General features: G+C 63.5%; 5 protein-coding genes across 5 annotated transcripts; 2 read left to right on the forward strand and 3 right to left on the reverse strand.

The window, feature by feature from the left end:
- Positions 1 to 720: 720 nt before the first annotated feature.
- Positions 721 to 1,884, forward strand: MNEG_0845 (hypothetical protein; the record flags this gene model as incomplete). The annotated part of the gene is made up of 1 exon (XM_014050672.1): positions 721 to 1,884. The coding sequence occupies one exon, from the start codon at positions 721 to 723 to the stop codon at positions 1,882 to 1,884; it is 1,164 nt and encodes a 387-aa protein (XP_013906126.1).
- Positions 1,885 to 5,176: 3,292 nt separating this feature from the next.
- Positions 5,177 to 6,478, reverse strand: MNEG_0846 (hypothetical protein; the record flags this gene model as incomplete). Its single annotated transcript, XM_014050673.1, has 2 exons — positions 5,177 to 5,672; positions 5,886 to 6,478. The coding sequence occupies 2 exons, from the start codon at positions 6,476 to 6,478 to the stop codon at positions 5,177 to 5,179; spliced, it is 1,089 nt and encodes a 362-aa protein (XP_013906127.1).
- Positions 6,479 to 7,314: 836 nt separating this feature from the next.
- On the reverse strand, positions 7,315 to 18,548 carry MNEG_0847 (ATP-dependent helicase STH1/SNF2; the record flags this gene model as incomplete). The annotated part of the gene is made up of 19 exons (XM_014050674.1): positions 7,315 to 7,810; positions 8,012 to 8,523; positions 10,104 to 11,698; positions 12,138 to 12,273; positions 12,722 to 12,778; positions 13,046 to 13,107; positions 13,585 to 13,729; positions 14,107 to 14,206; positions 14,386 to 14,621; positions 14,973 to 15,113; positions 15,383 to 15,417; positions 15,631 to 15,720; positions 15,947 to 16,006; positions 16,278 to 16,381; positions 17,050 to 17,237; positions 17,528 to 17,611; positions 17,764 to 17,924; positions 18,025 to 18,118; positions 18,294 to 18,548. 19 exons carry the CDS (start codon positions 18,546 to 18,548, stop codon positions 7,315 to 7,317), a joined length of 4,551 nt encoding a protein of 1,516 aa, XP_013906128.1.
- A 2,721-nt stretch (positions 18,549 to 21,269) lies between these two features.
- On the reverse strand, positions 21,270 to 21,722 carry MNEG_0848 (hypothetical protein; the record flags this gene model as incomplete). Its single annotated transcript, XM_014050675.1, has 1 exon — positions 21,270 to 21,722. One exon carries the CDS (start codon positions 21,720 to 21,722, stop codon positions 21,270 to 21,272), a length of 453 nt encoding a protein of 150 aa, XP_013906129.1.
- A 2,478-nt stretch (positions 21,723 to 24,200) lies between these two features.
- MNEG_0849 (Ankyrin-3) lies at positions 24,201 to 27,222 on the forward strand (the record flags this gene model as incomplete). The annotated part of the gene is made up of 9 exons (XM_014050676.1): positions 24,201 to 24,261; positions 24,572 to 24,662; positions 24,955 to 25,056; positions 25,321 to 25,360; positions 25,572 to 25,694; positions 25,890 to 26,004; positions 26,316 to 26,466; positions 26,829 to 27,008; positions 27,198 to 27,222. 9 exons carry the CDS (start codon positions 24,201 to 24,203, stop codon positions 27,220 to 27,222), a joined length of 888 nt encoding a protein of 295 aa, XP_013906130.1.
- Positions 27,223 to 27,438: the final 216 nt, after the last annotated feature.

Consider the following 27,438-nt stretch of genomic DNA (forward strand, 5'->3'; position numbering starts at 1 on the left):
GCATCTTGCAGGGCCACAGGGTGCTGTCAAGGCCCAAGAGCCGCGGTGCAGAGGTAAGCGGGAGTACCGGGGGCCGACAAGAGCATGATCTTGGCTGGATTATCCGAGCTGCTCATGGCGCATTGCCGCAAGGATCCCCTTTGCAGCACCCTGTAGTACCAAGCGTCGGTTCGCTGGGGCCCCAGTTCGGCTCCATAGTTTCTTGGACCCGGCAATTTAGGTTGCATTGTTTTGGTGACGAATCGCACTAAATAAGGCTGTATGGTGTGTTCATGTGTGCCGGTTGTGCCCAGCTGGAGAATGTGCTATGAGCTCATAGCACATCCTCGGAGACAAATTTCGGTGGTTCGGGCGTTCGCGGCTTGCTTGGACAAAGTTCCTGCATTCCTGAGGCTTTGATTTGTTCGACCCCGACCGATATACAGCCCGCTATCGCAACAGAGATCATCTCGAATCGAGACGACCTCGTGATCGGCAACAATGAGGTCTATGTACCTCTACGCCGGCTCGAAGCCGCTTAACGTGCGTCTCTGACCCCTGTGGATGAGGCCTGAGCCTGGCGGCCGCATGCTGTGCTGGGCAGCATCAAGCGCATTCTTTGCTGGGTGGATCAATTTTCAGGCACCACTTTTCCCAACTGCGCAGTGCTGATCTGCACACTGTGCAATCATGCAGGCACACCCCACTCGAACGAGGACGCTTGCGCCGTCCAGCATCTGCATGCCCAGGCGGGCAGCCGTCCAATGCTGTGTTGTGCGTGGAAACGGCGACGACGGCAGCGGCGGCAGCGGCAGCGCCAGCGGCAGCGGCGGCAGCAGCAACGCAGCCCGCAGCTGGGTGCCTGCAGCAGTTCTGGAACGACTTCCCCAGAAGGCGCTGCGGGAAATTGATCAGATCCACCTCCCACGCACTCTGGAGAATAGGGTGCAGTTCGTCGCACCCCGCGAGCCGCCGCCCTCGCCGCAGCTGCTCTTGTACGCTGTCAAGGCTGCGGCGGCGGTTTGCCCAGGCCCCACGTACGGGGAGGACGCCCTGACAGTGGCAGAGGTGGTATTTTTCGTAGTCAACGCAGTGCAGAATTATGAGGTGAAACAGCAGGACACGGCGGCTGGGCACGCGGGCGCGTCGACAGGCGAGGGGCCTGCCGCGCTGCACGCCCTGCAGCGGCTTGAGCTGCCGCTTCAGGGTCTCAACGCGCTGCTGCCGCGCGTCGAGAAGATTGCCCGGCATTGGGGCGAGACTTGGGACCAGCGAGATGCGGAGGTGGCCGCGAAGGTGGCAGCCGCGCTAGTGCCCCTGCCCCACGGCTTGGACGACATGGCGCGTGCGTCAGCATTGGTTTACATGATCATCAGAGCGCTCAAGGAGCAGCAGGAGGGGGAGGGCGCCGCGGGCGCGTCCCGCGTCGTCATGTGGCGCGGCCGTGCAGCGCCTGAGGCCGACTTTACCTCCGACCAGAACCCCGCGCTGATGGAAGAGCTGGAGGCGGCGCTGCGCGACTCAGACCTGCCTTGCATACGGCAGGACATGGCTGAGGCGCTGAACAGGGCAGCCGCGGCCACTGCGCCCACCTCAGCAGACTCGAGAAATATCGTGCTCATGGCTGCCTCTCTGATCAAAAATCAGAGCACTGAGAGGGCGTGGCGCGCGGCGCGCGACGCCGAGGACGCGCGGTATGTGGCGGACCAGCAGGCTGCTCGGCAGAAGCGGCGCGACGCTCTGCATGCAAGGATACGAAGGTGGAGGGGGGAGCACTCCAAGCTGCTCAAGCAGCTGCAGGCGTGCAGCGGCGACGAGGCGCGTGAGGCTGCGCTGAAAGACAAGCTGGAGGGTTACGACAGGGTGATAGCCACCGCGCTCAAGGCGTTGGAGGGCGCCACTTGAATTGTCAAGGGGTTGGCCTTGCGAGCGGGGCGCAGAGAAGGCATGCTTTCCATGCCTGTGCCCCAACATTCTGAAGCCAGCCGCTAAATTGCCTTGTGTGCAGTGCGCTTGTCGTTTGTGGCCGCGTGCATACAAAAGAGGCTGGCACGTAACTTGCACGGCATGCATTAGTCATTTGCAAAGCTAGGGAGGCTTTCGATCTTGATCATGGCATCGTCACAAATGTGCAGTGCTGGTGCGTGCATTTGGAGTTGGGCTCGGTCCTCAAGTAATACATTCAACAGCATCTGTCAGACGATTGAATATGATGTTGTGATGCCCAAAAGATTGCCTCATCCCGTGCTTGGCAGCTGCTACTAGCCCAGATGACAACTGTTGCGAAGGAAGCTGCGTGATGCGCAGTGCTGATGTCACCCTTTGAACTCCAAAGCCAGCATTGAACTAGGCCGCCTCACTTGACCACGATGCTGCGGCCTGCGGGGCGGCCAGGGTCACACCTCTGAAGCACTGCCTGCGTTGCTTTCAAGCCCCCTCCCTGGCTTGATGCACCTTGTGCCAAAGCAGCTCACGTGCTCGCGCTGCAGCCTGTCCTGCTGACCTCCACATGTCGGTTGGGTGGTCGCCATCAAGCTGTGCCGCAGCTTGCCTGGTGGTGTTGACAATGCAGCACCATCTGAAAGGAGGAGTGCACGGGTGATGGTGGGGCTTCAGCCAAAGCGGCAAATGGTGTAGAATTCAACAGTGTGCTGGGCTCCAGGAGTGCAGGCGCAATTTGGGGGTTGGGGCTGTGGTATCTGCAACAGAAGCGGTGCTCGCAATTGGGCAGCTTGCTGCTACTCAATATGGAACGGATGCTGGGTGACGTCTAATCAGACTCTTGCTTACTGCTAGCAGGCATATGTGCCCAAGGCGCCATGATGGTGGCACAGCTGGCCTCCCTCCTTCTGTCACACCCCTGCACAGCGGGAATCTCACCCCTCAGCAGAAAGGACAGTGTCGCGCGGTGTGTCGTCCAGTCGCCAGTAGACAGGCCCATCAACCCACAGCAACTCCTGGTGCAGGGCAGGGGCGCGGGGACCACGCGCATACAAGAATCATGAGCGTGTGCTCTTGCGGGTTCAATTGAGACAGACGCATTCAAGCCCGCCGGGATAAGCAAAGGAGATCGCGGTCGTGGGGTTGGGATGTTGAGGGGGGCCAGGACGCAACCACGGCACCAGAATACTGACACACAAGTCAACTGGAGATGTACCTGGGCCAATCCGCTGCATGTTTATTACATGCATGGAGGCAGCAGGAAACGGCTCCTCTGAACCACATGCGATGCATTGACCGCACCTTATCGCTCACGAGCTGGCGAGAAGCTGCAGCAAGCCGCCACCGCCCGCCCGCCGGCTGCTCTGCTTGCAGGTCCCAACTGCCTCTCCTGACCCTCAGCAAGCCAAGAGGGCTCTGCATGCTCAAGGTGTGAGTAGCACAAGAAGAGTCATTTATTGAGAGCTCCTGAGTGGGGATGATGCCAAGCTCTGGTAGGGTATGGGCAAAGCATATTCAATCGATTGGCAGGCTGATGGAAAAGCAGACTTTGCGGCGGCTCTGATCCCTGTCAATTGCCAGACGGCCGCCGCCCGCCGCCCAGCGCCAAGCGCTAGCAGCCGCCAGCCTATGAGGTCCCACAAGCCACGCACCTGAGCCTTGAGGCACTCCTCAAAATCCAGAACCATGCTATGCTGCCCCCGAACACCGCCGCTGCGCTGCGCCCTGGCCCCTGAACGAGCCGTGCGGCCACCACCAGCCGCACTCTGCGCTTCCTCCCACTGGAACCACGGCTGTCAGCTGGGTCTCCATGAAAACAAAAACACTAAGATGCCAGGCCCGCGGCACTCGGCAGCCGGGCCAGCCCGCTGGACAGCAGTGCTGTGTAGCGACGTAGTGACGAAGTGATGTCATGCCTGGCGGATCTACCGGTGTGATGGAGGTTTACAGGGGAATCAACAAGATGAAGGTTGATGTACGGTGCAGCCACGTGCACACATGAGGCGACCGGCAAAGCTGGTGCCGCGTTTGCCGCGCCCAAGGCTGCCCCTGGGGTGCGCGGCGAGAGCCAAATGCCTTTTTTCGCCAATCACGCGGCTGCGTAGAGGCGCACCTTGATTTCAAATTCAGCGCAGGCCAACAGCTGTCGAGGAGATGTGTGCGGAGCCTCGCTCGGCTGTGACAATCCAAGCTAGCAGCACGGCTGGCGCTCGGTGGCTCGGCAGTGTGCGCTGACTCCGCCGCTCACCCCTCAACCGCACGCGGCCGGCCCCCAATCAACGCCAGGGCCGTACCGTCGACGAGCACGCGCCCATCGCTCGCCGCGTGACACGCCGTGGCGAACCGCACGCGCCCGCCGGACGCGTGCGTTACGGTCACGTGTGCGTGCACGGGCTCGTCAACCGCACACTGAGACCTGAACGCGAGGGTCTGCGTCAGGTACAGGGCGCCGCTGAATTGCGACCCAATGATGGCGGGGAAGAGGGATGCCAACAACATGCCCGGCACGATCGGCGGCGGCTGCGCCGCAGGGGCGGCTGCAGACGCATGATCTGCAGCAGGGCCGGAAGCAGCTGCCGTGTGAATGGGGTTCGTATCGCCTGTCAGCTCCGTGAAGGCATCCACGGCGGCTGCGTCAAAGGTTCTGTCGACTGAGTATATAGCTCCTATGGCCAGGCTGTGTGCTTGTCGGAGGGCGGGGGCTGTGAGGACAGCAACAGCAACTGCGCCGCCCATGCTGCTGCGCCGCATGAGCGCCCTGTGCAGCATGAACGGCAACATTGAGAGCAGGAGACGGGCGCAGGAATGCGGAATGTGTGGTGTGCTTTGCACAGTGATTACTGCGATCTAGAGCTCTGAGCGTCTACGGTAAGTATGGTAAATTGCGGGGTGACTGGAGTTACACGGTGGTGTGAAGGACGAACAGTACGCCTTCATGATCTGGAATCATAACACTATAAAATGCAGGAGTCAGTGTCTGGATGAGTAGACCTGCCGCGCCACGCTCGTACAGCGCTGGGCACGGCGCTCCGCTGCGAAAGCAACTTGCACCGTTGCCGTTGAACAGGACTGCAAGTGTTGAGCGCCAGGAAAAGGCGCTGGTTTGGAACGATGGGCTGAGGTTGAGGCCTGCTGTAACTTGCGTGATGCGGCTGTGTCAGAGCTGGTCAGCAGCTTTGTGAGGTCAGACCGGGATGGATTCAGGTCCGAAGCCAGGCGTTGATGCATACGGGTTCAGGGCTGCTGGATGCGTGGGCTACACCACATGTGCTGCTTGCTGTGGTCGCATGGGGAGGAGTGAGTCTGCATCCACGTGGAAGGCGGGCTGCTGTGGGGGCGAGATCACGCCGAGCTCGAGCGCCCTGTCGTGGCGCCTGGCGTCGTCCCAGGGGGTGCGGTCGATGATCACGTGCAGGCCCGTGATGGTGTGGGGAACGCTCCAGCTGGGGTGGTCCTTGAGGGGCCCGCCGGCGGCGGCGATGGCCTCCGCCACGGAGCACTCCATGCCGGTCGGGAGCCAGCGGTCCTCAGGGCGCGCGGTGGGCTCCTCGTAGAAAATTGAATTGTCGAACGCCCATTTATAGACCGACTGGTTGTTGATGCGGCCCACATTCCTCATCATCATGTCGTAGGGGGTGCCGTGCTCCCAGCGTTGACGCCAGCGCGGCGGGAGCAGCTCGATCATGGTGCGAAGGTGGTCGGCCACGTCCCTGTCCTGCTGCTCCTGCTTGGCCGCCAGCTCATCATTGTACCTGGGGGAGGGGATTTTGTGGTTGCTTTACAATCAAAGTATGGTGGACAGGAGCTTTGCAGGGGGTATGGAGATTTGCAAGATTTGCATGTGGTGTTGCAGCAACACCGTGCTTTACAACAATGCAAATGGCAATACATCAAAAATGTTCGGATGACATTGAAACTTCATCATCTCACCCTCCCTGTCCACTTCCGCAGCACCGTCAGCGCACCTGTGCAGGAGGGCCTGCAGACGCCGCGCCCCCTGGCTGGTGATCCCAAAGCCGTTAAGCATGGCACGCCCCTCGCGCAGAAGATTAGCTGCAGCATATGCCGCTGCGACAGCTGCAGGGTCGTCGGCGCCGCGCTCTGCCGCGAGCGCCGCCGCGTCTGCATTCAGGCGGCGCAGCACGCGCAGCAGCGAGGGACCGCCGTGCTGCTGGGCGCCGCCGCCGAAGGGAGCGGCGGGGCGCTCCGCGGCCACATCGACGTCGAAGTCAGCGCCCCGGCGAGCCTCTATCTCCTGCAGCAGCTCGCTCATCTCTTCAAAGGCCTTTGGCGCGCAGCCCTCTTCGTTCACATAGAAGTGTGCACTCGCAACGGCCCGCCTGTGACGATTCAGGATTTCGCAGCGCGCTCCTGCCTCCTCAGCCATGGCCAGCGCCGCGCGCGCCTCGCGCTCGCGGCGCACCAGCAGCGCGGCCTTCGTCTCACCCAGCAGCACTGTGGCGTGACCGATGCGCGCCTGCAGTACGCTGAGTCCCGTTGGCGACCCTGGGTGTGGAGGAATTGTCGCGTTGACTGCAGCGAGCCGGGCCACCGCCATGCAGGAGCGTCTGCCGGCGGCCACAGAGCCTTTCACACGCACACAATATGCACTGGGCCCCATGTCAGGGCCACTGGGACGCATTGGTGCGGGTTGTCACAGAGCTAGATTTTTTGTGCGACTATGTCGTGGATTGCTATCATAGCACTGTAAGCTTTCTCCGCGTTGACATTTATGTTGTATGCAAATCCCAATCAAGTGGCGTCGTACGGTAGATGCACGACAGCCGAGCACGCAGCTGCCGATCTCGATGTCGCTGCCAGCTATGATATGAACCCATGATATAAAAGTATACCTCACTACCTTGGAGTCGTAGTCGGCCGTCACCGTCTCACCGGGGATCAAAGGAGCAAGTGTGCGGCAAGCAGCGGAGTGCACAAAGCGAGCGGGGTATCCCTGCCCGTACCCGTTCCACCGGAACTCATATCCACCGGAACTCATATAAACCCATGATCTAGAGCTCGATGCGTCTCAGTACGGAAAATTGCGGGGTGACTGGAGTTACACGATTCTGATGTGAAGGATGAAAGGACGCACAGTACCGTACGCCTCCATGTTCTCTTACTACAGGAGTCAGTGTCTGGATGATTAGACCTGCCGCACCAGTACAGCGCTAGGCACGGCGCTGCGAAAGCACTTGCAGTGCTGTTCAACAGCACTGCAACTTGTGAGTGCCAGGAAAAGTGTGGAAAGGTGCGCTGAGATTGAGGCCTGCTGTAACCTGCATGACGCGGCTGTGAAAGAGCTGGTCAGCATTTCTGATATCAGACCCGGATGGATTCAGCTCGGAAGCCAGGTGTTGATGCATACGGGTTCACGGCTGCTGGGTGCGTCTGCTACACTGCATGTGCTGCTTGCTGCGGTCTCATTGGGAGGAGGGGGTCTGCGTCGACATCAAAGGCCGGCTGCTGCGGGGGCGCGGTCGCGCCAAGCTTGACCGCCCTGTCGCGGCGCCTGGCGTCGCCCCAGGGGGTGCGGTCGATGATGACGTGCAGGCCTGTGATGGTGTGGGGAACACTCCAGCTGGGGTGGTCCTTGAGGGGCCCGCCGGCGGCGGCGATGGCCTCCGCCACGGAGCACTCCATGCCGGTCGGGAGCCAGCGGTCCTCGGGGCGCGCGGTGGGCTCTTTGTACACGGTGACATCATCGCACGCCCAGCGATAGGCCTGGGAGGTGTTGATGCGGCCAACATTCTCCATCATCATGTCATATGGGGTGCCGCACTGCCAGCGTTGACGCCAGCGCGGCGGGAGCAGCTCGATCATGGTGCGAAGGTGGTCGGCCACGTCCCTGTCTTGCTGCTCCTGCTTGGCCGCCAGCTCTTCATTGTATCTGCGGGAGCCAATTCAGGGATGTTGCAAATCAAGGGAATGGGTGTTACGAAATTTGCAGGTGACTCGGGAGGTTTGTGCACGAAACATGCAGCGCAGCCCCCAAGATACAGCACTGTCCACTTGCCCCTGTGTCAGTTGTACAACCCCACTAAATCACCTGCCTCATATGTTTTTTGATTGTTGAGCAGCGTCAACGCACCTTCGCATTAGAGCTTGCAGGCGCCACGCCCCCTGGCTTGTGATCCCGAAGCCGTGCAGCATCGCGCGCCCCTCGCGCAGCAGAACAGCCGCAGCCTCAGCCGCGGCGACAGCTGCGGGGTGGTCGGCGCCGCGCTCTGCCGCGAGCGCCGCCGCGTCTGCATTGAGGCGGCGCAGCACGCGGAGCAGCAAGGGGCCGCGGCGCTGCGGGGCGCCGCTGTTGAAGGGAGCGGCGGGGCGCTCTGCGGCCACATCGACGTCGAAGTCTGCGCCCCTGCGAGCCTCTATCTCCGCCAGCAGCTCGCTCATCTCGTCATAGGCCCTTGGCGCACAGCCCATCTCGTTCATCCACGACTGTGCATTTGCAACGGCCCCTTTCTGCTGATGCAGGATGATGCAGCGCGCTCGGGCCTCCACAGACATGGCCCGCGCCGCGCGCGCCTCGCGCTCACGGCGCAGCAGCAGCGCAGCCTTGGTTTCACTCAGCAGCCCTGTGGCATGGCCGATGCGCGCCTGCAGCAAGCCAAGCGCCGTCGGCGGCGATGGGCGTGCAGGCATGGCAGCGTTGACTGCAGCGAGCTGGGCCACCACCATGCAGGAGCGTCTTCCGGCAGCCACAGGGCCCTTCACACGCACGCAGTGCGCCCTGGGCCCCATGACGGGGCCACTGGCGCGCATTGGTGCTGGTCGTCAGCGAGCTGGATTTTTGTGCGACTGCGTCGTGAAGTGCTGGGATGAGTCAGTGTACATTTTGATTTGCGCTGATTTATTTGTGAAATGGCAAGCGAATATCCATCAAATGGCGTTGTAGTTGCACGACAGCCCCACAAGCAGCTGCCGATCTTGAAGATCAAGTTGATGTTGCCAGTTATACCATACGGTTCAGCCGTGGCACTTCAAAGAGTACGCACTAGATCGAGTTCACCACTCTCAGTTTATACAGCAACGGCCAAGAGCCATGGCAAATGCCATGCCGTCTTTTTGCTGCATGTCTTGCATTGCGATATCTGCGTTGGGTGGCATGCAAGGAGGGCTTTGCAGGCCCAACAAGTCATGCTGGACAGGATTTGATGTTAGAGGGCCTTGGTTGTACAAATTAGCTCGCAAGACGTCTCGCAGCAGTGCTGGGGTGCATAGATCGCACGCTGCCGTGCCTTGCGCACATATAGTCGAGCTTGGTGCTGCCTTGACCCATTGACCGCGGCCCCACACACACGCCAGGGGCTGCCTCGCCCCCCCCCCCCCCTTGCCACACTCTTTGTACGCTGTGTGCTGGCAGGCAGCCACGTACCTGAACATCACCCTCTGTGCTTCAGCTCGGTTTTGGCCGCGCATGTAGAAAAGCAGCTGGAAATGACACTGGTGTCCCTCCAACAAGCCTGCGTGCATGTAGGGCTGGTGTCAAAATCTGTGATGCTGTTTGACAGCCTCACTCGTATCACAACAATCATTGGTGGCACTTGCATGCAGTTGTTAGGCACGGTGTGAGTCCAAGATGGAGCTACAGGAGGGGAGTGATGGCACAGCGACGTTGCGGAGCACTGACCTGTGGCAGCATCCTTCACAGCTGGTCACGAGCGTGCTGCCGGCCGTGAGTCGAGGTAGCCAATGCACCACCAAGACACTATTGTCTCGTCCAGTCCACATGCGAGCGATCATTCTGAATCTTTGTGCTACAATGTTACAGAGGAATCAAACTCAAAACCATGGCAGGTCTTCAAACAGACTTGCAGGGCAAAGCGACAATCGGTGCCACCTGCCACCCGCAATCCGTCCACCTTGCGCTGGGCGGTCGTGTTGGCCTGCAGGCAAGTGCTGTCACTGTCCCAATCAGAGAGCTTGCCACGGCAGCCGTTCAGTCTTGGACCCCAAAGTCAGCTTGAAGAATGTGTGCGTTGGCCCAGTCAATACCCTCCCCTGCCGCCGCCTCGAAGCGTGCCGTGCCTCATGCTGCCCGCGGCGCCGCTGCGTGTGTGAAGCAGCCGGCCGACGGCCCCCTCCAGCCCCTCTGGCGGCGCCGGCACCACCACCAACGGGACGGCGCCCGCGCCCTCCAGCCAGCTGCTGCACCCGCGTACGTCGGCCGCTCCCACCTGCTCAACGCGCGCCAGCCCGAAGCGCCGCCACAGCATACCGACCACTTCGTCTGGCGCGGCGGCTGCAGCAGCGTACCCCCTCGCCGCCCCTGGCCCAAAGCGAGCGAACAGCAGACCCACCACCGCCGCCTCGGCCTGGACCGCAGCGGCGTCGACGGCGGGCGGCGGCAAAGCAGCAGATTTGCTGCGCGTCGGCGCTGCGGCTGCCGCGGCGTCCTCTTCCGGCCGCTGCACAGCCGCTGCGCCCGCCGATGCCACCACCTGCCGCTTGTTGCAGACCCGCTTGACATCGCGCGGAGGCGCCGCGTCGCCCGCCGCGGGGCGCTTGACCGCTGCGGGCATGCTCATTTGGGCGACGACGCCTGAAGTCTCTTTCCGCAACGACCCGGTCTGCTGCGGCTTGGTCGCAGGCAGCTCCTTCTCCTCATGGCCTGGCATGCGCTCCTGCTGCCGCTGAGGCTGCGGCGACGGCTGCAGCTCCATCGGCCGCGGCGGCGACAGCGCCAGAGCCTCGGCCTCCGCGGCCGCCTCTGCGCTGGGGCCGCGCGTGCCAGCGAGCGGGCTCACCGCCTCCTGGTCTGCCCCACCATCCTCCTCCTCATCACCCCCACCATCTGCGCCAGTGAAACCACAGCCGTTGCCTGCTGCGGTGTATGCCGGCGTCGCTGCAGTCACCGCAAAGTCGCGGGCCCTGGCCGCAGCTGTCCGGGGGGCCTCCTGTACTTCACCGCGTCCACCACAGCTGTTGCGCAGCTCCATCGCCGCCGCGGCAGAGGCGCTGTCGTCCTGGGGCACGACCGCCTCGACCCTGCAGCGCTTGCAGCCTGCCTTGGCCCAGCGGCACTTGCCGCAGCCCAGCGGCTTGCCGCCCGGCACCGTTGGGCTTCGGGCTGCCGGCTGCGGCGGCTCCCCATCGCCCGGCTTCTGCTGCTGCTCTGTGCAGCACAGCTGGCCAGCAGGGGCGGGCGCAGGTCCCTGGGGCCGGCCCGCAGGGGCAGCCTGCTGCTTGTCACCATCGCCCTGCTGCCGCACTTCCGCGTTGCGCTTGCGGCCCACAGGCGCCGAGGCGGCTGCCTTGGGCGGCGGCGGCTGCAGCGGCTGCACTGGTGGCCCCGACGCATCTGAGCCCTGCTCCTGTTGCCGCGCTGCGCCCCGCATGCCCCTGCCAAACATTGCCGGGTCCTCCTTGCGCTTGGGCGCCGCCGCCTCCGCCGCCTCGCGGATCAGCGCGGCGCACTCCTCCCTCGTCGCCAGGCGCGCCACAGGAGCCGCATCCGCGCCGCCCGCACCCGCGACCGCGCTCGCTCCCGCCTTTGCCGCCGCCCACCGCTCGGCCGCCGCAGCCTCGGCGGCCGCGCGCCGCGCGTCCTCCGCTTTGAATCGCGCCTCCTCGTCGGCGCCCCTCGCCAAGAGCCTGCTCAGCTCCCCATCGCTCATGTCCAACCCGCTGCCCCTGCCGCCGCTGCTGGTGCCGCCGCCAGGGCAGGCGCCGCCGGTGGCCGCCGGCTGGGGGCCATCGGTTGGGGCGTTCAGGATTGACAGGAGGTACTGGCGCCGCTGGTCTGCTGACGTCATGCCGTCAAAGAAGCCGCCTGGGAGCGCGCGTGGGATGAGGGGCTCGCTAAGATCAAGTGCGCATGCCGCTGGGCAGGGGTAGGCTCACTGGAGCATGAAAGCGGCGTGAGCAAAGCTGTGTTGGCAGCATGATGGCAACCCAGCTCCTGCGACTACAGGACTGCCGAGCACTTGCGTGGTCAACGCCATGCTGGATAGGCCGCCAACCCGTATCCCCTTGCTAACGTCCTGGCCCCCTTGCCGGGCGCACGCGTGGACACCCCACCTGGAGCCCTGCCACTGAGTGACACCAGCTCCACGCTTCATTTGTCAACAAACCGTCACGCCACCCTGACCTCAACCCCCTGCCCGCGCGCGCGCGCACACACACACACACACACAAACACACATACACACACACACACACACACAATACACCCTCACACACGATACACCCTCACACACAACATTGCCCACCCGTGATGCTTGAGTCTGCAAACTTGATCTTCTCCGCCGCCACGCGCTGCACGTGCTCCTCCACGCTGCCGCCCACCAGCAGGCGCACCACGAGCACGGGGCGCGTCTGGCCGATGCGGTACGCGCGCGCCTGGGCCTGGGGTGGTGGATGTGTTGGTTTTTTGATGAGGGTGAGGCGAGCGGTGGCAGGAGGGGTTGCGCAGTTTGTGTGTATGCGCGCGCATGCACCAGTGCGGGGGACACTGATCGTTCAGAGGCGTGGGTGGGGCGCCATGGGAGTTGTAGGGCGGGCTAGCGGCGCAGGTCGAGACTGAAGGCAGGCAGGGGTGCGGGGGCGCGGCGCCCGCGATGCGGGGGCTCGGCACAGCATGTGAAGGCCACGGCCTCGACTGTGGGCATGGACCCCAGACGCCAAAACGCTCAGGCAATGTGCATGCGTGCGCACATGTCTGTGTGTGTATGTATGTTTTCATATGTGTGTGCGTATGTGTGCGTGTGCGTTGTGTGTGTGTGTGTGTGTGTGTGTGTGTGTGTGTGTGTGCGCGCGCGCGCGCGGGTGCTCAGGCAGAGCGCTGCGCGCGCACCTGCAGGTCGATCTGCGGGTTCCAGTCCGTATCATACATGATGACGGTGTCGGCCGCCTGGGGTTGCAGTGCAAGTTGATGGAGGGACCGGTCAGCGGGTCGACACGCGCAGGGTATGGCAGGTAGGTGTGGCCGAGCCGATTGGAGAGCCGGGCGCCCGGTCAGCGTGCAGTGGTTGTGTGTCGACCCCGAAGAGAGGAGGCGGCAGGAGCCCGACACAGGGGGACTGCTGCTGCTCGGGGCAGGAGGCGACCCTCATCACAGGAAGGGAATGGAAGGAATTGACGGTCAAATTTGAGTGAGGTGGGTCCTGGGCGTCTGCACCTGCAAGTTGAGTCCCACGCCGCCGGCGCGGATAGACAGGAGGAACACAAACACATCAGAGTCTGCGGTTGCGGGTACATCAGTAGTTGCAAAATGGAGAAAAGGGGGGTGTCGGTGCGGGGAGGGACCGGCCAGGGTGGGCGCGGCGGTCGCAGGAGCGGCGGCGAGGGGGAGCAGGGCAATCAAGCGGCCCTGCGGCGCACCGCAAGCGAAGCGGGAGGCTGCCCGGGTAGTCACTGCTTGCTGGGCTTATTTGCGGTCACGACGTAACGGAAGGCTTTGATGAAGTCCGCACGCGGGCCGAGCTTGCCGCAAGCACTGCCTGCCCGCACCGCCCTCGCCCCAACGCCCCCTGCCCTGCCAGACCCCAGTGCGCACCCCCGCCTGCAGCACCCACAGCCGCGGCCGACGCCTGTGCCCCCAATTACGCCCCGGCAACCCTTCAGCACCCTTTTGCATCCCTTTGAACCAGCAGAAGCCTCAAACAACCCGCCTGCAAACGATTCCAGGCATCAGCCCGCACCCTCCTCCCGCCCCACCTGGGTCGTTGAACCGCCGCACCAGGTCGCCCCGCTCCTGCGCGCTGCCGCTGGCCCCGTCCAGGCGCAGGGAGCTGAAGCCGCGCCAGTCCAGGTAGGCTTCCAGCTCGTCCAGGACGCGCGTCATGGTGCAGAACAGCAGGACCTGGCCGCGAGAGTGGGGGGGGGGGGGCGTGCATTTGGTTTGGAACTGTTTGGTTCCGCCGGCTGTTTACGGGAGGCTGGTGTACGGAACTGACTGGTCTGGTGGATTAGAGAGGTGGTTGTAGCTGTTGTAGACTTGATGTGTAGGCAACATGAGCAATGCCAAACAATAGAAAAAATGGGTTGTTCTGGGGGGATGTAGGAGGCTTGGAGCTTTGCAAGAGGTTTGCAAGAGGAGGCAAGCAGTGCTGCAAACGCATGGCAACAGCCATGTCCGACTGCCGCCTCCCCGCAGACCCGGCGCCACCCGCGCCGCCCCCGATCCCCGCAACGCGCGCAGCTCGCCTTGTGCCTGCCGGCCGCCATGCGCATCAGCACCCGGTCCAGCGCCTCCACCTTGGCGCTCAGCCGCAGCCCGGGGGGCAGGCCAAGCGGCGACGGCGGCAGCAGGGACTCCCCCATCTCCGGATGCAGGCGGCTGTGGGGATGGGGTGCAGAGGGGGGGCGTTTCGGGGGATTTGACAGGGCTGCGGGCTTGGCGCGTGCGACGCAGATTTGCACCACAAGCAGGGATACTAAGGACGATGGTCTAGGCGGGCCCAGCCGCCTGCGCCTGGGAATTTGAATGGGGCTGCTTGCCACTTGTTTGTCAAGCACTTGATCAAGGGGGCCGTGTCTTGCCTGATCAGGGGGTGGTTGCAGATCGTCCTGAGCTCCATAAGCACGTTGTTCACGCTCACGCCCAGGCCCCTCACGCCGCCGCCGCCCACGACGCCGCCCGCCGACGCCTTGCCGCCGCGCGCAGCACGGCCGTCGCCTGCGGCCGCCGCCGCCGCATCCCCCTCTTGCTGCGCAGCGCCGACGAAGCTGCCCTTCACGAGTGAGTAGAGGGCCTGTCCAAAACAAGATGCACGTCACAGTGTGTGTGTGCTTGTGTGTGCTGGTGTGTGTGTGCATGTGTGTGTGCGCATGCGTGTGTGTGTGTGTGTGAGAATTGTGGCTCAAGGGGGCTAGACTTGGGTGTACGAGGGGTGAAGGAAGTCAACATGTGCTCACAGAGACTGGTTGCTGAGGAGGGCGGCAGACCGCAAATCGCCACAAAGGAGACCGCGGGCGGCGGCAGCGCGCGTCCGCATCCCTGGAGGCTCTCTCTACGCTGGCTGCAAGGTGGCGTGCAAAAATGGGGCAGCCGCGCGCGGCACGGTCGCTCTGCCCCCAGAAAAAAAGGGGCTGCTCCGCCGCACCTCTTGGTAGGGGCTCATGCGGCATCGCAGCACCACCTCTGTCTTGCCGGGCAGCTCCCCCGCAACGCTGTCCTTGAGGCGGCGCAGCATGAAGGGGCGCAGCACCGTGTGCAGGCGTGATGTCAGCAGCAGGTACTCCTCCTGTGAAGAGAGAGAGAGTGTGTGTGTGTGTGTGTGTGTGTGTGTGTGTGGAGGTGGGGCCTGGTAACAAAGGTGGAGTGTTGACATATTGCAGGGGGTGGTGGTGGAGGGATGACATGGCGTCCTTTTTAGGGATGAGAGGGGTGCATTTGGGCCCGGAGTGTAGGGTTTAGGCCGACAAGGGCGGGTTCACGGAGCCACGAAGCGATATGCGTAGCCACTTGGCCTGTGCCACCCCGCATCGGGATTCTTGTGCTGCCGCCGCTCACCTGGGTCAAACCAGCAGCATCCTCCGCATCTTCACCTGCAGGGCAACGGGAGCGTTAAATTGATTCAGAAAAGGGATCAGAAAATAAAAACAGAACTTGCGCTGCCTGCTTGCTGCGTAAGATGGATTTTAGTGGCCTAGCAGCCAGTCAAGCAGGATGACAAGACGGATCCATAAAGTTCACAGCTGTGCGGCTGCATGCAGGGGAGGGTGCTGCAGGTCTAAATGTTTGCAGCGGGAACTTCCCACCGTCGCCGCGCGCCGCGCCGCCGCCGCCCTTGAGCGCCTCCAGGGGCTGCCCAAACCAGGAGGCAAAGTCCTCCGCTGAGTCGAACATATCTGAAGGGGCACAGGGAGGCGGCGCTTCCTCGATATTGGAGCATTGAGAGCCCTGGGGGTTGCTTTCACGGGGGCCGGGTTTGCAGATGGCTGCTCAGCTGCTTGCGAAAGCGGCGCTGCTCTCTTTGAACTGCACTCGTCAGAACTATTTGACTACGGGTCCAGCAAGCGGGAGAATGCCCTGCTGGATGGAACCCAAGCAGCTTTGTGCGGCAGCGCGTCTCACCCGGCATGAGGAAGTTGAGCAGGGCCCAGAGCTCATCCAGCTTGTTCTGGAGGGGGGTGCCTGAAATTTGGGGAAGGGAGTTGTGGGGGCACTTGGCCCCAGGGTACCGTACTGAAATTCTCTCGAGGGCCCCATCCCTGGCGCCACAGCCCCGCTTGGCTGGCAAGGGACAGCCCTCGCCGTTTGTATGGGCGGAACCAGAGCAGCCCGTCGCGCGCGCAACTTCAACGCGATACATAGTCACACGCTGGGCCTTGCCAGCGCAAGGGCGGCGTCCAAGGGGCGGCGGCTTGGTTAGAGGGGGCGGCGCGCGCGTGTACAGAGCGCGCACCCGTGAGCAGCAGGCGCGCCTTGCTCCTGTACTGCCGCAGCTCCCTTGACAGCTTGCAGTCGGCGTTCTTGAGGCGGTGGCCCTCGTCAATCACGATGCAGCGCCTGCGTCAGGCGCACGCGCGAGGGTGTGAACGTGTGCACGAGGGTGCGATTGAACAAGTTAATGCGTATGCGCGGGTGCGCGAGAGAGGGTGGGTCCTAGGGGCGCTGGTACACAGCCCGCTGGCTGTCCTGTGTTGGGTTTAGAAACGAGACGATGGGAGCACATGAAGGATTGCACGTGAGGAGAGCAGCGGCCCCACAAGGCGTCAGAGGCAGGATCCCATTATGATGTGCTTGTCTAGCGCCGGGGCCGCTTCAGGGGTGTGTGCTGCCGCAAGCGCCTGGCGCTGCACACCCCCAGCAGCCCCAAGCCCACAAGCCTACCCAGCCGCAGGCCTGAGGGGCGGCGCTCGCACCACTGCGCCACGCGCGCGAGGCGCGGCCTGTCTGCCTTGGACATGAGGAAGTCGTATGATGTCAAAAGGACGTGGAACTTGGGGCCACGCAGGACCTGCAGACAGCCCGGAAGTTTGGCAGGCGGGGCGGGGATGACTGCAAAGCCCCCTCATGCTCGGGATGCACCCACATCAGCGCGCCAAAGATGACAAGTCGGCATTGGGGTTGCCTGGTGGTGAAACATCCCAGCTACCACAATGGTCCAAGGATAGGGAACCTACGTACGGTCAGAACTTCGCAGAACAACAGGCTTCCAATTGCCACGCATGCACCTGCCGACCTGGTTGTAATAAGTAGCCTCCCTCTCTGCCGCGCTGCCCTTGTACGCCACGACCTTCAGCCCCGGCGCCCACCGCGCGAGCTCCGAGGCCCAGTTTGGCAGCACCGAGGCCGGCGCGGCGATGAGGAAGGGCTGGCCCTCGCCGCGGGACTCAATGAGGTGGCAGATCATCGCTATGACCTGCACGGATTGTGGCGGGCGTGCATGGGCGTGGAGAGATGGGTCGCACGCAGAGTGACTGAGTACGGCCCGTGCGGCTGAGTGATGCAGCTCGGTGTTGTTATTTTTAGATGCTGGAGTGGGCAACAATCCAGCTGCCGCCCTGAAAGGCCCATTGCCTCATTGCCGTGACCCCTGAATCTGGTCAAGTGTCATTGCGGTTTGGCCGTGCCCTTCGACACACGCGCACACTGCGAACATTCACTGCTGTTGCACGACATCGCGACCGCGCATGTGGCTCCCAAGCCCACCTGCACCGTCTTGCCCAGGCCCATGTCATCAGCCAGGATGCCGTTGAGCCCGTTGTCGGCCAGGCCCACCATCCAACGCAGGCCCTGCATAATACACACGGCATGCAACAGGCGTGTGAGCGGGCATCGGTTCAACAGTCGTCCCAGGGTCCTCACAACCAGGCCCTTTGAGGCCACCCGCCTGCCCATCCTTCTCAATCATGCCAACCAGGAAATCGATGTCGCCCACCCTGCACCTGCATTTGGTAGTCCCTCAGCTCGCCGCCAACCAGCATCGCAGGCTGCCGCTCGATGTCCGCCACAAGCCGCGCCGCCAGCTGGCCCCAAGCGCCCGACGCGTCGTCCGCATCGCCATTGTGGGCTACGGCAGCAGCCGCTGCTAACGCCGTGCTGGCGCCTGCAAGCCAGTGCGCCCAGGTAATGACGCCAGAGGGTTGCTGAGTCGGGATACACAAACGTGCGCAAATCTCTGTCCCCTGGGCAAACCTCCTGCTCACCTTTAGCTCCGGCGCCACGGCCCTTGGTGGCAGCAGACGACGCGTTGAGGCGGCGGGTGAGGGTCTGCAGGCACTTGTCTGTTTCTGCCAGAACCTGCAGGGAATGCAAGAGGGTGGGTTCATTACTTCCTGGCATGCGAAAGGCACATCCCTGTAGTGAGTCATCTGCCTCTGGCGCAGCTGAACGCAAGGTGCTCTGCTTGAGAAGACGCCCCTGCCCGCCCCGACACGTTGCATGGATGACATATGCATGATGTCATGCAACCTACCTGGCTGAGCTGGCCGTTCCTGGCTTCCGACAGCATGGCCTTGTAAGCGTCCATGTCACTGCTGCGCAGCGCCGCCAGCCGCTGCCGCCGCGCCTCCTCGCGCCGCCGCCGCGCCTCCGCCTCCGCGGCCGCGTGCCACTCGGCCACGGCCGCGGCGCGCGCGGCCGTGCGGCGGGGAACGACGGCGACGCGACGAGCGAGGGCGGCGGAGGCGGCTGTCACGTCGGCCGCGCAGTCCCGAAGTGGATGCGGCATTGTGGTCGTGCTGCAAAGTCAAGGCCAGCGTGCAGGGAGGGCACAGGTTGAGGTCATTGCCATGGGCATTGCATGCGTTTCGGGGTGATCTCATCAGTGCCATGCAGGCCGCATAGCAGCGACATGCATGGTGCTGCCACCCCATGCATGATCCCATGGTGCATGCGCTGCCAGCCTCGCTACGGAGCAGGGCGAGGGCGACGCATGGCGCCCGGCTGGACCATGCATGTGTCCACAGCTCCCCCAAAGCGCCCATGCACCAAATGGCCCACCATGAGGCGACCTTGCCCGCAGCTGCCAGCTCAGCGTTGGGCGCCGCTGCATTGACCATCCGCTGGCTGGCGACGCCCCGCCTGATGCGCCGCTGCAGCCATGCGACACGCTTTGCGCGTGCGGCAAGCAGCGCCGGCCCAAGGGGGGCAGGCTGGGGCGGCTCTGGGGGCCGCAGGGGGGCCGGCGGCGTCTGCCGGGGTGGTTCGACCCGCGGGGGTGGCGGCGGCGGCGACGGCCATGTGGTAGCTGCCGGTAAGCTGCTAGGGCAAGCAGCAGCTGGCCTTGGGGCCTCTGCGCCCGCTGCGTGCGCGTGGCTCGCGGCTGCTGCTGGCACCAGATCCAAGAGCGCCCTGACATGTGGATGCAGTGGCTCGAGTCTTTAGTGCACGCATGTCGAGAATGCGGGTCATATTTGTGCAAGCGCAGCAGGTCAACAACAGCCGTGAAAGCGAGCCGTCCTAGCGCACCTGACAAGCGCCGCGGGGTGCTGCAGCTTCTCGGCCGTTCCCAGCGGCGGTGCGGGCGGCCGCAGCGGCTCCAGCTCTGATGCGTCCGAGAGGAGGGCCGGGTGGCCTGCAGCTAGTCGCCTCAGCGCGCTGCGCAGCACGCCCCGTACCAGCGCGCCGTCTGCGGCCGTGCCTCGCGACAAGGGATGGCAGCTGATCCTGTCGAGGACGCCCTGCAGGATGGCGGGATCTGGTGCCCCGTGCAGAGGGTTGGCTGCATCGCCGGCCATCAGGTGCGCCATTCGCATTGCGGCTGCGGCGACAACGCGCCGCTGTCCGTCAACTCTGGGCTTGAGTTACAGGTTCATGCGTGTGTGCGAAGCGCTGGATGTGACGGGAAAGCAAAATATTCAAACCAACAACGGATCGGCACGCAGCGCAGGAGATCTGAAAGATATGGCGCATATGATGTTTCAATTATTCTGAAGGTTGTAAAGCGTGCACGTCTGGTCCTCCCCCGACTGTGAGTGGCAGCTCCGCGCACACAATCCCAGGACCAGGACGTGCAGCAGGCACCCGGTGACACTGCCCACTGACCGACACATGCAAACGAAACTCTCGCAGGCAAAGCATGCCTCCCATTGCTGATCATCAACGTATGGTTCCACGCGCGGCCCTGCGTATGGCTCCACCACCTGTCAGCACACACACTCACATACAGTACGACGATCATGAACTGCAGTTGGGATGTGTCGAGTCACATACAATTACACCACAAAGCGTTGGGCCACAGCCAGGGTCAGTAAGAAAACATACGGACTATTTTATATGTGATGTGTCATGCATCATCTGCATCAGCATCATCATCACCATCACCATCACCATCACCATCATCTCCATCATCATCGAGATCGACTTGTACGCGCCCCTCCTTTTCCAGGGCCTGAAACACTGGGGAGCTGCGCAGCACCACAAACCCTGCAAAGGCGCCGTCAGACAGCGCCTGTGTAATGCAGTCCAGTGGCCTCTTGAACCACAGGCGCTCCAGATTGCGAAGCCATGGGGCACCGGCCAGGGCCTCGCCGGATTGCAAAAAGTAGAGGGGGGACAGGTCAACAGCCAAAACCCGCAGCGCCCGCAGCCGCGCAGACATGAAAACCACCCAAGCATCAGGCCCGATCACAAAATTCCCCCAAAAGGTGAGCGCCGTCAGCTGTGACAACCATGGGGCACGCACGAGCGCCAGGAAACCAGCTTCAGGGATGGAGCAATCCCCAAGGTCCAGAGCGCGGAGCGCGGTCAGCGGGGTGCGAGCCAGCGCCACCGCGGCGGCATGGCTGGCTTTCGAGTCGAACAGGTCGAGATCTTCCACATGTGACAGCCATGGTGCCTCGCACAATGTGGGGAGCCCTCGATCTCCCAGGTCCGGGTTGCCGCTGAGGCTCAGCCGCCGCAGCGACGGCAGCGAAAGCTTGGCAAGAACGGCGGCGTCGGCCGCCCGCATGTCGCAGTCGCACAGTGCCAGCTCCTCCAAGCCGGCAAGCAAGTGGGCGCGAGCTGGGCGGGTGAATGATGACAATGCTGCATTCTTGTCACAGACGCGGTGGCACCCGTAAATGGCGAGGGTGCGCAGCGTGGGCCCAAGCCAATTGCACTTTGATTCGATGATCCGCAGCACCGTGCGAGGCGGCGCGTTGTTGCCGACGGTCTGCTCCACCACGCCCGGCAGCCTCAAGCCCTCAGGCGTGTAGCACGACAAGCGGACGGCCGTCAGCGCCGTCAGGTGCGCAGCAGCCGCAAGGGTCTCGATGCCGGGGGAGGTCAGGCAGCGCAGCTCGAGCTCCTGCAGGGGTTGTTGGGTAAACAGGGGTGATAAGCTGAGAGTGATGTGTGATCTTGGCTGCTGCCAGACCTCCCAGAGAGTGCTGTGCCGAGCGCCAAGCTTGAGTGCTTGCAGGAGGTTGCAGGCGTGGAGGCACGCAAGCGGCAAAAGCGCGAGCCTCTACAGGGGCTTGGAGCCCACCCGCAGCCTCGGCCAACAGACTCCAGACATCAGTTGATAAACGGCCAGCGCGGCCGCCTTGCCGAGCGCCACATCCATGAGCAACAGCGCCTCCAGCCGCGACATCCACGCAGCGGCGGCGAAGATGCCTTGCTGCCACGTCAGGTCCGGCACCCTCCTGCCCCAGTTTGCCGCATGCTCGAGGCCAAAGCGCAGGTGTGTCAAGCCGGTCAACGCCCTCAGGCTGGCGACCACTGCCTTGACGGCGTCCAGGTCTGTCGTCGTGTACGGCTCTACCTCAAGACGCACCAGGCGTCCGCCCAGCGCCGGCAGCGCGCGCGCCAAGCCACGGAACGCGCCCACGTCGCGGCCCTCGAACGCCAGCTCTGTCAATGCAGAGAAGCGCCCCGGCGCAGCGAAGCGGTCGACCGCAGCTGCGCCACGAGAGCGCATGCGAAGGCTGCGGGTGCGGGCATCAAGCGCGGCGCAGGTCGCCTTGGAGACTGTACGCAGCTGGTGGAGCATGCCTGGCACGGCGTGCGCGCCCACACGAGCAGCGATGTCTGCTGCGATGTCGGGCGGCAGCTGTCCGCAAAACGGCCATAGCGGGGAGCTAGAGCGAGCGTTGTGGACAGCTGCAGAGGATGCGCGCTGCTTGCTGGGCGACCAGAACATCTTCGTGTCAGCTGCTCATGGCGATGCTCCGTCAAGATCACGTTTTTTGGGAAATTTGTCCCTTATGTAAGTGTGGTTAAGCAGCGATCACCGTGCAAGAATGCGTGCTAAGGTAATGTACGGTAGAGTCAGGTGGCTTCAGCAGCTCTGGTTATCAATCACCTGCAGACGGCACGCCTGCGCTCCCGCCACGGTCGAGCGACGGCTGGAAACGACACATGCGCCCTGATGCAGGGCACAACGTCCTGCGCTAAAGCTGGCTTTCAAGAAGGGGGTTACCTCCCTGCTTTCAGTGATGCTGTTATCAGATAACTCATCCCTTGAGTCATCGCATGGTCATCACAGTAATGAAATCTATCACGGGCAGCAAAAGTCTAGAGTGAGTAACAGTTTCCCAGTCGCACACAGAAAAGCCAAAATGACAGGCCCGCAGAAGCAGTACGTAAAGTGATTGCGGAAGGCTTGCTTCCACGTGTGTAGTGGACAGGTACGGGTTTGTACAGGGGTGAGGGGTGAAATGACGCACTCCTTGCCTATCTGCTGGCCCGTGGGGGTGGGTGAATGCCCGGCGCAAGCAGTCGTGTTATGCGCCCCTGCGTATCGCGATGCATGCAACGTTAAGCTGCCATAACTTGACCGCCCATGTGCCTGCTAATCAATGAAAACCCCGGGTCGGTCGAGCTGTCGTTTCATAAATGGGTGGGCCTCAAGATGAAGAAGCAGAGCGCGTGGGGCTCCTGCCCTCTGCTGCATGACGCCATATGATGGGTCTTGGTCTGCCCAAGCTCCCACACATACCAGTAATCAAAGTCCCGCGCACATGCGTGCTGCGTGTGCGCGCACAGCTGCTGGGTCGCCCAAGCCATCGTCGAGAGGGAACGGGCGCGTCATATTATACAGTCAAGCACCAGCGCGCGATGAAGGCTGCCTAACTACTGAAATGTAGTCAACGGCTGGCTGGCAGTTGGTGGAATCAGCAGTCAGCTGCAGGCGGCATCGCGTGGTGCCTGCACGGCACCACAGCCACCAGCAGTTTATCTCAGCTTTCGGGCTCGTCGTCGGAATAGGCGCAGCAGCAGAGGATGTCGTCCGCACAAAACAGCTCTGGGTGGGCAGCTGCTGCAGCTGCGTCGCCTGGGGACAGTGTGTCCTCTTCACTGTAGGTCTGCAAGAGGGTTTAGAGGGGGATGAATTTTTAGGCATGGGACGATGCGGGACCCAGAGGATGAGACGTGTTGAAATGCATGAGCTGGTGTCGGTCGATAGTAGGAGCTTCCCCAAGAATATGCATGTTGCACTCATGTCTGTGAGTGTGTGCATGCGCTCATATCCAAAACTGTTGTTCTGCCGATGTTCTGCAGGAGAGGAACTTTGGGTTTCGACATGCCTTTGCACAGGCCTATGCGCAGGCCGTCGGTCAGCAGGCTGGGGCGCACTGCAAGCCGGCAACCACGACGACCAACGGCGTGGGTCACTGCGTGCTTGCTAGACCCATGAATCGACCTATTTTACAAGCACATGGCCTGCAGAATGCACCCACCACACAGCAGAGAATGTCGTAGCTCATCATCGGCCGCAGGGCGTTCCGGTCGCAAGCGGCCTGCTGCGGCCTGCGCGGCAGCGAGACCGCGTCCCGCCACACCGGTGCTGCTTTCACCCGCACAGCCGGTGTGCAATTGGGCGCACCAAGCGCACGTTGCGCCGCTGCTTGGGTGGTGCTGGCACAGGTCGTTCGGGGAGTGCGGTCTGCGCGACAGGCGGGGCGTTGCGCCAGCGAGGCGGGTTGCGGTTGCTTGGCCCGTCGTGCTCGCGTCATGCGGGCCTCCAGGCGCTCCCCCGGTCACAAGAGCTTCATGGAAATCCGTAGCGTATCATGAAACCCCACAAGGACTCACGTAAGCTCTTCATCCTGTCCCGGGAACTGGGTTCAACACTGTCAAAGCTTGCCAGCAAGCGTCTTCACGTGAAAGGGATAAGTTTCAATTGAATCAAAATATAAAAGGAGCCGTTAGGCTCAGACATATGGCATAGGCGGCCCTTTCATGATTTTAGTGCTGAACACACCCGGTGTGTAGGCCTCTGTCGGTCGATACGTACATGCAAGGCAGCATCCCCACACGTGGGGCTCGCATCATTGCTCATTTTCTGCTACATGCTGCACGCTGCTCTTCAGCGGCACACACCCACTCCAGCTCAGGTACTGAGGTCCATAGACGTCGTTTCCCTGCCACGACGCAGCGGCTGAAAGGTACAGGCATGTGCAGCGTCTTTCGGAGATCCTCAGGGCGATTCAAGCTGCACGAGGCGATCAACGAAGGTGTGGGCCCCACCAGGCCTCTCATCACCCTTCGTGTGCCCAGCAGCTTGCCGAATGCGTTCCTGAGAGCTAAAACGACGATTTGAAAGAGCTGGCAGCGCTCGCGGAGGGCCGCGCCCCGCCACTGCCACTGGCGCGGCGGCGCGCTCCGCTGCGCTGCACAAGACCTGGCACTGGCAAGCGCTTGTGGCAGTGCCCAGGTGCAACATTTCGCCATGTTGCGTACACTTGTAATGGCCGGCTGCCGATTGCGCAACCGCGCCTGCTGACTGGCGCCTGACCGGTGTGTGCGCGCATGTGATCTGCGCAGGTGACATCGAGTGCCTGGCGGAGGTCGCGCGCAGCAGCAGCCACGGATTCGATGGATTGGACGAGTACGACGATGAGGGTCAGACAGCCCTGTGAGTGATGCACCAGTTCAGGAAGGGGTGGAAACCGGGGTAGAGGAGCAGGCGGTAGTGGGGGGCCGCCAGGCTCCCAGGGTTGTGACGACACCAGAAGTGGCCCGTGCCCAATGGCCCCGCCCGGCGATGCCGGGCCCTCCAGAGAGCAGCCGCTTTCCCGGCGCATTCTCCTGTGCGCAGCCACTCCGAGCATGGCACAGCGCCCTGCATGCACGCATGCCGGCCCCCCTTCCATCACTTGACGCACGTGCCCCTGGTGCCCATCCTGGCGCCGCCGCGCCCCCCGCAGACACCTGGCAGCAGACCAAGGTCTGGCAGAGGCAGTGGCGATCCTCAGCACCAGCGGCGCCGACCTGAACATGCCGCGGGAGGAGGATAGCCGCACCCCGCTGTGAGCCTTGGGGGAGTGGGACTCACATCATTCTCTGGGGCGTCACTCGGACTCTTGCACTGCCCCCGCGCCATGCAATGGCTGCCGAGGGGCTGAGACATAGCAGCTGCTCTGGGGAGCTTGCAGTTAGGCGCAACTGCACCTCTCACTGCGGCAGGCGAGCCGAATGGGGAAGCGCGATTGCGTGCCGCAGAGCGGGCCTCGCCAGCACTGGTCAAACGCCCGCGCCTGCCACGCGTGCACCCGCCCTCGCCGCATCCGCAGGCACATCGCGGTGAACGAAGGCCACGGGGACGTGGTTGAGGTGAGGGGTTGGCGACACGGACTGAGGCGGCGGCCGCGGCGGTGGCGGCCGCCGCGGCGGCGAGAGCCGCGGGCTCGCGGCTGCTGCAGGGCGCGCTTTGCTCCCGTGTGCAGTGGCGAAGGCCGCCTGCCCTGTTTGCGCTTGCGACCCTGCAATGCGAGGCCCTGCAGGAACACACACACACACACACACACACACACATCACCCCCAGGCCCTGCTGGAGTCTGGCGCCAAGGTCAACTCCCCTGACGTCGACGGCTGGCTGCCGCTGCACGTGGCGGCCTACTACGGCGCGGCCGACATAACGGGCCTCCTGCTCTCACACAACGCGCTGGTGAGGCCCTGCGCTGCGGCCACCAAATTCCGAGCGGGCCGCCCCGGCCCGTACAGTGCGACAGTGCCAAGCCCCCCCCAGCGTGCGGTGCCGCGAACGGCCAGGCGCTGTGTGCATGGGAAGCAGGAGGAATCATGTGCGCCCTGTGCCTGTCCATCTTCCTCGATACCTCCTGCCACCGCCACCGCGCCGCAGGTCAACGCTGCGACGTCCAAGGCGCAGACCGCGCTGCACATCGCGGTGGAGATGGCGGAGAACCGCTGGCTGAACCGCGACTACGACTACCAGCTCACGATCAAGCTGCTGCTGGGTGAGCTGCTGGTTGTACGGGCCTGGCGATACGCTGGTGCGCGCGCGTGGTGGAGCCTGTGTCGCAGCCGAGCCATGCGCAGCGATTCTTGGTCAGGCCTGAGCCATGCAGCAGCAGCTCTGAGGCAGGGAGGCCTCAGCCATGCAACAGCGGTTCTGAGGCAGTCAGGCCCGAGCCACGCGACGGCGGTCCTTGAGGAGGGGCGCGTGCGGCATGCACCAGCAGCCCTGAGCCAGGGAGGCCCGGAGTGTGCGGGAAACGGGCATCGTTGCAAGGAGGACCCACCACGCGCCCGCGCCCCGCGCGCACAGGGGCTGGGTCGCACGTCAACGCGCGCGACGGCTACGGCCAGGCGCCCGTCCACGTGGCGACGAAGAACCTGGACCTGCCCACCATGGGGCTCCTGCTGGACCACGGCGCCGCGGTGGAGGAGCCCATGGAGCCGGACGGCCGCCTGCCCATGTGGGTGGTTGCTAGCTGGGGGTGCCGGTTGCAGCCTTGCGCCCGTGCGGCGTGGCACGGCCGCGCGCGGCGGAGCTGTCGTGGTTGCAAGGGTTACGGCGCTGTAGTCGCAGCCCTGCTGCATGCGGTTTGCAAGCGACGGCGCCTGCATGTCCCTTGCTACCTGGGTGTGGGTATCACGGGACAGTTACAGGAGGATGCAGGGCAAGCAGGGCCATGTCTGCCTTTTTGCAGCAATATTGGGCAGCAGCCATGGCAGGCGCGGGGGCTGCGGCAGCATGCGCCGTCCCTGCCTCCCCGCTCACTCCGGTCGTGGACGCCTCCGCCTCTGCAACCACCGTATGCCGCCCCCCTGCGCGCAGCCACATCGCCGCCGCGCGCTCTGGGCAGCTGGCCCAGGAGGCCTGTGACCTGCTGCTGGCGCGCGGCGCGAGCATCAACGCGGCCTGCAAGGGCGGCCGGACGGCGCTGCTGGCCGCGATCGAGAGCAATTGCCCCAGCATGATCAAGTGGCTCCTGGGGAAGGGCGCAGACCCCCGGAGGTGCGCCGCGCCTGCTTCTAGATCGGTCGGCCGGAGGGGACGGAGCGCGCCCTGCGCAGGCGCCTGGCCTGCGGGGCAAACGCGCATGGGGTGGTGGAGTTGCGGTTGGGCTTCCACCAAGCAGCAGAGGGCGCCTGCGTGCCCTGCAGCCGGCCCCTCGACCGGACGGCCGCAGCACTCGCGCTGCAGGGTTGTGTTGGCGATGCCACTTTGAACGGGCTTGCCGAGGCCCTCTCTCTCCACTGCAAACACCTCAACGCCCCCGCCCAGAACCTGCGGCAGCGGCTGGGGCGCGATACACCTAGCAGTGCGCCTGGGTCTTGAGTCGTGCGTGCTGGCGCTGCTGCAGCACGACGAGGCGCTCAAGCAGCAGGAGGACGGCCACGGCTTCACGCCGCTGGCCACGGCCGCGGAGGTGGGGGGCCAGGGG

The sequence above is a fragment of the Monoraphidium neglectum genome, assembly GCF_000611645.1.
Source record: "Monoraphidium neglectum strain SAG 48.87 unplaced genomic scaffold scaffold00075, whole genome shotgun sequence".
NCBI classification, from domain to species: Eukaryota; Viridiplantae; Chlorophyta; class Chlorophyceae; order Sphaeropleales; family Selenastraceae; genus Monoraphidium; species Monoraphidium neglectum.